General features: G+C 48.0%; 1 protein-coding gene across 3 annotated transcripts in view; it reads right to left on the bottom strand.

Annotated features, from left to right (window-relative positions):
* Nucleotides 1-252: 252 nt before the first annotated feature.
* LOC119466537 (ras-like GTP-binding protein rhoA) overlaps nucleotides 253-9,152 on the bottom strand; it is a 57,620-nt gene continuing 48,720 nt past the window's right edge. For all 3 annotated transcript variants that reach the window (XM_037727061.2, XM_037727062.2, XM_037727065.2), the window contains exons 2-5: nucleotides 8,823-8,977; nucleotides 6,996-7,199; nucleotides 3,615-3,797; nucleotides 253-913 (exon numbers count right to left, since the gene is read on the bottom strand). In XM_037727061.2, the coding sequence (XP_037582989.1) occupies nucleotides 866-913; nucleotides 3,615-3,797; nucleotides 6,996-7,199; nucleotides 8,823-8,977 (590 nt within the window). In that variant the 3' untranslated portion in view covers nucleotides 253-865. The remainder of the gene's footprint in view (nucleotides 914-3,614; nucleotides 3,798-6,995; nucleotides 7,200-8,822; nucleotides 8,978-9,152) is intronic.

The following is a 9,152-nucleotide window of genomic DNA, read 5'->3' as shown; positions in this document are numbered from 1 at the left end:
CTTGCAAACATTCAATTGACTAAGCCCACTTTATTAACATCTTATACTTAACCGTGTGTGAGAATGTCATCACGTTGCAAGTCCACCAGCAGTGCTTGAAAGACCGTGAACATCAGCCAAAATGTTAAGAACACCGTGATCGTCGCAAATATTCTTCTCAGAAATCGTTAACGTCCCACCTGGGATGTGTTGGCTTGAATTCAACATCACAAGTTCATGGCGACAAACAGTCGAGAAACTCAACACACCATGTGGTCTGGGCATAAATACATGTTTATGAACAACACTCATTTAAAAACATCAACGTGCAAGCGTCTTGTCATTTAACTCTTCGTCAGCTCGCGTAATTGGTCCCGAAACTTGTATAACTACATATCACATCCCTTCCTTATCAGAACTTCTCTCTTACGCGAAAGCTTACGTCATCTGCGAGAACCTGTCGTGAATCTCGTAACCGCTACAACACACATGGCTCGCATATCACACCTTCGATCGCTAACAAACGATAAACAACGCTATCTTTGTACCCTGCTGATATCGTTTGGCGACTCTCGCAAGCAGAACATGCCGCAACAGAACGTGCTCTATAGGCTATAAATAGACTTTCCTGTCAAAGATATGTTTAAAATATCTCCTCTAGAAATATCAGGTCACTTGCAAAATAAAGGCACATCGTTCGCAAGAGTACACATCCCCCCCCATCCAGGTTGCAGCAAGGCGTGCAGCGGCATCGCGTGCATGCATACGTGAACGTCGATTGGAATGTAGCTGAAAGCCTGTCTGCAGCCAAATGCCACCGTTTCGATTCTTTGGCCCAACGTGTCGTGTGACTAGATACAGAGGAATTGTTCCACGCATGATGACGTCAGCAGCAGCACTTCCACCTTGACTTCTTCTGTCGACTTTGCGTCGTCTACAAAGAAAAGAAACACACACACATTGGCAAGATATTAGCCGCACTGTAGAGAGGGTGCAGAAGGTAGCTGACGCGTCATTCCTGACAGCTGAACTGACACGACAGTGCGCTGTTACTCTTCAGCCAGTGAAATGTCACTTTTTTTTCAATTTTAAAGGCAGCTTTTAGGGTCCCGTACGAACCAGCACAGCGGAGGATGAAAGACCGCGATAGCGAAGAGAGCGCGAAGAGGAAAGCGGAGGAGGAGGGCATGGCGAAAGCGTGAAAAGAAAAGCGTAGTACCGCGCAAGACGGGCTCTGCGGCGAAGATGGCTACGAGATCGCGCCTGAGTAGCGCGCGTCGTCTGTTTACCTATGACGCCGCCGATACCATATATGGAAACAAAGCGCTGCATGAGCGAAGGTCTGTCTGCGGCGGCTGCTTTGAATCGCGCCCACGCGTCACTCATGCGCTGCCTCCCGCGATATCCCGATTAGTGAGGCAGTTTGCCACACTTCGTTCCGTTTGCGACGTGCCGCACGACACAGATTGTCCGCGCCAGCCAATATATCGCGAAGTGAAAACACGCATAGATTTCTAGATAAATTTCGCATTAGGTAGTATCGTATGTAACTGAAAAAGATTCCAACAATTATTTACGATGTGCCCAATTAGTCAAAAATTAAATAAAGGGGTACTGAACCACTTTTTATCCAAGTGGAGAAAGACATTTCAAGTGAAAATAGGCTATTTCAGAAATACTTTGCCGCAAAAAGTACTTCAATGCGTTCAACAGAAGCGGAGCTATTGGTAGTCAAACACGGCCGCCCTGTTCTCCCGTTCCTTCTTCAATGCCTTGCACTGCGAAGGCTAAAGCGGAGTGGGGCGTGGCCACGAACGCTCAGCCTTCTCAATGTCACCGTGCTGCGCAGTTCAAATTTTGGATGTTAACGTAGACGCCACTATTACCGATTTTGGTGGCTACGATGCGCTAAACGTAAGCCAAACGCGGTTGTCCTCAGCGAGCCGCAGTGCGCTTAGCCAGTGGACTCGTGGCAGCACCCCGCGGCGGCCGCGGTATCTACGCTACGTAGCCGACCGCAGCTACCAATAGCAGTGGGTCATAACGCTACAAATACAAAAAAAACACAAATTTACAAATCAGTGACGTCACACTGACGCACCGTAGCTGGTGGATTCGCCACCAAATTCGAAAAAAAAAACAAAGCTTTCACCTTCATTTTCTCTTGTGATAGCCAAGTGCTCACTGCGAAATTAACAAAGATGGAGTTTTTAAAGAATCCTTTATCAATCTGACTTATAGTCTTGCTCTTAAGTATCCTTTTTTAAATACCCATTTTTCTCTCTTTCGATTTCAATTAATTTCTAGACAACACAAACTACAACGAGCCCCCAAAATTACCATTATAATGGCGATCTTCGTCTAATCATCTGCCGCCTAATGAGTTTCGATGCCCTCATAACCTCAAGACCAGTACCGCCTCACGCACATGCAAAGCTTCAAAAGAAGTTCATTGTTGTGCGTTCGTGCCAAGTTCGTGCTTTGTTACAAGTTACAACACATACTGGAGCAACGAAAGACGATAGTGCTGTGAACAATGAAGGAGCTAACGACAACATGGTTAATTTTTTTTTTTAATCGTAGCGCGAGCACACATCAAATTGACGAGATGGCAAGCCTTACATGTGAAAGGAAGAAAAGCTACAATACATATGTACTTTCTTGAGCAGTGGCAGAGGGAGCGCGGTGTTCATTTTGAAACAGCAATCACTCGCGATGTGTGAAATAGAGTCCGACGTCGTATAATATGAAGGAATTAGCTTTCCCGTCCAGTACATCTAGTGTAACTGAGAAGTCTCATGTGTGGATTGTGTGTTCAGCCGCAACGGACATTTGAATGCAATTTCGGCATCGCCTTTATATTGCTGAAAGGGATATTAACAAATAACGGGTGTTTCGGGAAACACTTTCAAAAAATTTTAAAGGTTGCCTGTGGCTACTAGCACAATTCTGGTTCGTGAGCTGGTCTACTCGAAGAGGCCAACATTCCTAGCAAAAAAATTGAGACGCATAATCGAGTAATAGAGAAAAATTCACTAGTTTATTGTTTGACTGATAACCTTATGGCCGACCGTGCAAGTTCTAAATTCTAGCCATGCAGTTCGCAAGGCGGATCCACTTGAAACGAATTCTCAGGATGACACCAGTTTCGAGATATTGATACCCGAACTTTGCGGAGAAATGCATTGGCGTTTTAGTTACTTTTGTGCTTCAATGCATAAAACGACGTTTTGTTAAGAAAGCAACTGGAACACCAATGCATTTCACCGCAAAGTTCGGGAATTAATATCTCGAAACTGGTGTCATTCTGAGAATTCGTTCCAAGTGGATCCGCCTTGACAACTCCACGGCTAGAATCTGTAAATTGCAATATGGGCCACAAGATAATTAGTTAAAAACGCCCACTCACCTCTTCGACTGTACTGTCTCCGATATCAGCGCGCTTCATTATGCGTTGACAAGAACAAAGAAGGTCGGTAAATGACTTGTATGATGTAATAAGCATGCAATGGCATCGTGCAGACAGTGACACGCAACACAGCTCTGGTTTTCTGTTAGAAAGCTCGAAAGTGGGTGAAGTCCACCTATATTGGTATAGTACTAATGCAGTAAGAAAGAGAAAGAGCGCTGCGCACCCTGAGGCAGGTGTGTAGCACGCTCTCGAAGACCTTGCGCACGCTGGCAAGGTCTAGCGCCGAGCACTCGACGTAGTGGGCCGCTTGGATCTTCTGCGCCAGCTGCAGACCTTCGGCGACGCTCGACGGACGGCACTTGATCTGCGCCAGCTCCTGAACGGTCACGGAGTCCTCGCGAAGGTCCTGCAATGCGACGTCACAGAAAGAGCGCGCGATTTAAAGCGTCGCGTGGTTGAGTGGAGCAATGAACGGGGCCGCCAGTTGCTGCACATTCACGGTTACCGTACAGACTCGTGTAAGAGCCACACCCCCAACTTGGCAGCCCGAAATTTGAGAAGGGAACATTTCCAGCGGCGAAGCAATGGCGTTCGGTGCACCGATGTCGCACGCTGCGTACTTCCGCGTGTCAAGTAGCGGCGCTTAGAAGGGGCGGAACCCAATGGTACGGTCCCGTGTAAGGGCCGCACCTCGTCGAGAGAGAGAGAGCAAGGAGAGGAAAGGCAGGGAGGTCAACCAGAAGAGCATCCGGTTCGCTACCCAGCACTAGAGGTGACGGAAAGGGGGAATAGAAAGAGTAAAATAGGGAGAGAATGCGTACTGAGCTCCTCGTCGAAATTGTGAAAAAATTGCGGTCCTTACACGACTCTATACGGTATGTTGCGCTGAGTTTCAATAGTGAAAATATAAACGAACACGACAAGCAAGGACGAAGCCCAAGTTACCTCTACTTCTTGCTACTTCCCATGCGTCATTCCTATCACCATGTATATAAACGTGTTCACTGACAGGATTAGAGAGTTGGTAGTCTGTGCTTCGTGCTTCCTTGTCGTAGTCTTTCATATTCCCCGCGTTAAAACTCCGCGCAACATAATCATACATCGCGAATTCCCGACGGAATCAGTGCCGAGTGCATGTGTCTTAACAGCAAGGGTATCCGATATTGTAGCAATGCCCGTGCTTCTACTCAGCCTGCTGTGCTTCTACTCAGCCTGCTACGCATGAGGTCACCTTCCTGTGGATATTCGTCTCTGAAGATGGTCTAGAATCCATCCTGTATATGCGCAGTTCCAGAGAAATTCAACGTCGTAACACGGAAAGAAATACAAAAAAATGCTTAATTGCGCCAAGCTTCTGTATAACATCCTACTGTAGAAAACAGCATTTAGTCAAAAGAAGGGGTTGCTGAGGTAGCCGGTTCTGTACGCTGTTAATGTCCAAGGGAACGAAGATGAGATACGCTGTAAGAAAGACGTGTGCGAACAACGATCTCATCAAAAGCAAATGAGAGGTTTCGGGATAAAGCTGAGGTTTGAAAAAAAAATGGATCCCGAAAAGTGTTTCGCGCATGTATCACCACTGTCTCGAAATAAGCTTCAAAGTTAAACATAACTTATCACTCAACTTATGGGGCAGCATGCCAAGCCGTCTGCCGGGCTAACATCGGAGATATGATAAAACCGCTATCGCCGGGACTGTGCCCCCTGCAGTGAGTTTTACAAGCACTAACTGAATTCGCATGACCGTTATCTGTCGGCGGCTCACCGCCGATGTTGCCGCGACAGGGAAGGGCTCGGTCAGTCAACTGATTCTGCATGCGCTATCATGTGTTTTCTGACGATATACTAATCAGAAACATTTGTGTGTCTTGTATGGGAACGCTTCTGTCAAGTGACGTTTGTGGCTTTGTTCACGCACAAAATTCAGTGGACGGACTCCTTAATTTCTCGTGCGTGCAATGCTCGTGTTCCTGGTACCTACAGCGACTATTCTTCAGATAGACATCTAAGAATGGTGCTCGCGACCGCGCTTCAAAAACTGGACGATCGACCCTTGACAGAGTTTCGTTCTAGGACACTGGTCCAGACGGGTTTCGGCACTCAAGGCCTGAAGAGCTCTGCTCAAGTTCTTAATAAGGGCTTGTGAATTGTGCGACCGACTTTGAAAGTTGTAGCGCGTAGCATTGCGTTATTGTGTGGACTTTCCTTACTTTACTTTTTTTTTCTATCACCTTTCATTCCCCAGCACAGGGTAGACAGCCGGTACTTACACTGGCTAACCTCCCTGTCTTTCCTTTCCCTTTCTTTCTCTCTCCCTCTCTCTGTCTAAAACATGGGATACATTTGCACGAAAACTCAGGCCTGGTGCTGCTGTAGATTCTAAACCTGTGAAGTAAATTTTTTAGTAAGCACCGCGTTCGTGCATTGTGCGCCGCAAATGCGATTCTAGTCCTCTTGAATGTTGCAGGTCATAACGAGACCCCGTGAATATATGTTTCGTGTAAGTGCGCGTCTAGTTCGTGCATGTGTCAGTTTTCCGTTTGAGTGTTCACGGTGTGCACTATCTCTTCCTACACCCAATTAACACCTGCTGCAGCATTCCGTGCCTTCAGTGAGACTGGCATCTCCAGAGACGGTAACAAAAGTAAAGTAACTGCAGAGATGTAAACCAGACGCACGTCCTATTTGCTGCCCTACACAGAATAAAGCGTATAATGGGATAAAAATAAACTAGGGAGAGGGACTGAAAAGAGGCGGAATGCACACAACGCCTGAAGTTCCCCCCCGTCACCGAGACCACTCCATTTCCGCTATTGTGGGAATGCCTGCGTTACTTCTGAGACTGCCTCACATGAGGTCACTGTCCTACAGGTATATGTCTCTGAAGATGATCTAGAATGATAGACGGTATAGCACAGTTCGCAAAACTAAGTCTACGTTGTAACGAGGGCAAAAACACAAAGGTGTTTGATTTCCTCCTCACAGCTTCACGAGCCGCACATGAGTGTGCCAGCCCCATTAGAATGAGGAATGAGTACACTTTCGTATAAGCTAACATGTTCAGTTTCTCATCAAAGTCAGCATCTCTCTCACGCACACAAACACACACAAATGAAAATTTAGTCCGAGCAGTGCATATACTTGTAGCCTCTCCTGTGTTGCCCGGGTGCGTTCGGGCTATGGAAAACGAGCACTGTAACTTCGCACGCCAACAACAGGCTGTAACGCCCAGCTCAGTGGGTGGAGAAACAGTTTTTAGTATAGGACAAGTTGCGATTTCGCGTCAGCAAATTTACCAGCGTCTGAGCGGACTCTTGACTGCTTAACGTCCCTGCCTTCCTTTTATCTCTCTTTCTCTCTCGACCTATCTTCGACCTTTGATGAAGATTGGTCCTCCTACTTGTCAGCCTTTGATGAAGATTGGTCAGCCTTTCAGAGGCACCATGTCCCTGTTTATAACCTTCACTCCATGTTAGTAGGGCACCCAAAACGGCTGTAGCGCCCCCTAGGTAGCGCTGTTTCCCTTATACGCCAATGAGATGAGAGCCTCGGCTCGAGGCTATCCCCACTAAGCGCATTCACAGGACACCGAAGTCGCGCCCACCATTTGCGTGGCGACCAGCAGCACGGGCACGTTGGGGTTGAAGTGTCGCACTTCGGTCGCCCAGCGCGTCGGCACCTCGCTGCCGGCGAAGATGTCGCGCACCGAGAAGCAGACGAGCACCACGTCGGCTTCCGCGTAGCACGAGGCCCGGTGCGGGTCGCACAGCAGGTCGGAGTCGCCCGTGTCCCAGATGACCAGCCGGACCTGCGCAGCAGTCGGCGACGACACGTCCATGGGCGCGATTCAGCTGATTGATACAGGCCGCACAAGTTATACTACTAACAATGAATACTATAGCAAGTAACACTAGCAACTATAATGCTAGTAACAAGATTGTCGAAACGAAATGGGGTACACGTGTTTACCGAATTATCCAAGTAAAAAAAAAAAAGGCCTGATATAAAAAGCGAACAGATAATCATGCTACATGTGAGCAAGTGTAATTCGATCGAATTCTGGTGCCATATCGTTGGGTAAAACCGGCGGCCTTTACTGATTTCTTCCGCCATCATGTACCTGAGAACAAAATTAAATATAATAATGAGTAGTAGTAGTAGTAGTAGTAGTAACCACTGCCGCCGCTCCTCTTTTCACATGCCGCTCTACGTCATTCTCCACCTGCTTCGGCGCTCCATCGATCTGGCCCCCGTCAGTTACTCTGCCGAAGCCATACAACGCCACCTTAATATCACAACGCCTGTGCACTCTTGCTTTATGACGTCAATCTACTAGGGCGGAAATTTCCATTGCCAAGCCCGGCGTGACGAAAGCAGTGCGTCGAAATCACCACCGCTTACTCGGCAGCATTCCCACTGGATTCTATGGCAGTCGGCCCTGTATAGGATAGCATGACGTCATAAAGCAGAGTGGACAGGCCTTGTGCTATCAACGCGGCTTTGGGAGATGCCTCCCTGCATCGCCGCAGATCGAAGGCCACATTTTGATCTGTGTAATGCTATCGCGTTACAACCTTTCAGAGGACACAAATCGTGCACCTATATCGTGATCGACCCTTGCGAGGACATACATTGTGCACTGGTGTCAGGATCAGACCACACGCGTCATTTACACCGCCTCCGAGATCGAACCACATTAAAACACATTTTCAACTCCAACAGCCCCGTCTTTAAGGCGAAGCCCGTTCTTTGCGAGCACACCCGGATTTTCCTGACCGTGGCTGCTGGATGCTGCTGCTGTCCAAGTGTGAGCCCAATAGCTCACACTTAAATAAAACTGATGACGATTATCGGATGTTATTGGCGCAACACTTAAATAAAATAATATTTCATTAAGTGTCCGATTCTGGGATCGAACCTCGGTTCTATATGCTACCTCACTTATAGAAAAAAAAAACTTCAGAAAATGGACTCGCAGTCCGGAATACAAAACTGCATCTACAGTGTAAAAAAAGGCATTATGGGGTTTTACGTGCCAACACCACGATCTGATTATGCGGCACGCCGTAGTGGGGGACTCCGGAATAATTTGGACCACCTGGGGTTCTTAACATGCGCCTAAATCTAAGTACGCAGGTGTTTTCGCATTTCGCCGCCATCGAAATGCGCCCGCCGTGGGCGGGATTCGATCTCGCGACCTCGTGCTCAGCAGCCCAACACCATAGTCACCAAGTAACCACGGCGGGTAACTCAATTCTTAACGCCCTTTCTGGGTGTAAGAGTACGAGTTATAGGCCAATCTACACCCTTTTTTCCACATTTAAGGGTGTAACTTATTTCGAAGTGTGTCTGCCTGCGAGATTCCTGTTTACGCGTGGTGGTGGTAAACGTGCGTAGAGGCCAACCTCCCGAAATAGCATGAGCGTCGCACCTTCTTGCCGTCCTGCTGCATGTGACCGACGTAGACTTCCTGGACGGTCGGCGCAGGCACGGAGCCCCTGACGTCATCGCGCAGGAAAGTCCGTATCAGCGTGGTCTTCCCGCAGGCGCAGCTTCCGACCACCACCACCTTGAGCGTGAGCATCGCTGCGAAGGTCGGAAACGGGGCAACACAGATTATTGGCACGCGCGAATGTTACGCCAATGGTCAGAACTGATTTAATCGCATGACCCCCGGTCAGAAATGCTCCCGTGAGAGCTGCGGCACGTTTCAAAATACGGCATACTGAACGGCGAATGGTATCATCTTGGTACATATGAC

Source organism: Dermacentor silvarum, chromosome 10 (genome assembly GCF_013339745.2).
Source record: "Dermacentor silvarum isolate Dsil-2018 chromosome 10, BIME_Dsil_1.4, whole genome shotgun sequence".
Lineage (NCBI taxonomy): Eukaryota > Metazoa > Arthropoda > Arachnida > Ixodida > Ixodidae > Dermacentor > Dermacentor silvarum.
The sequence above is the reverse complement of the archived record's forward strand: the minus strand, read 5'-3'. Positions and strand labels throughout refer to the sequence as shown.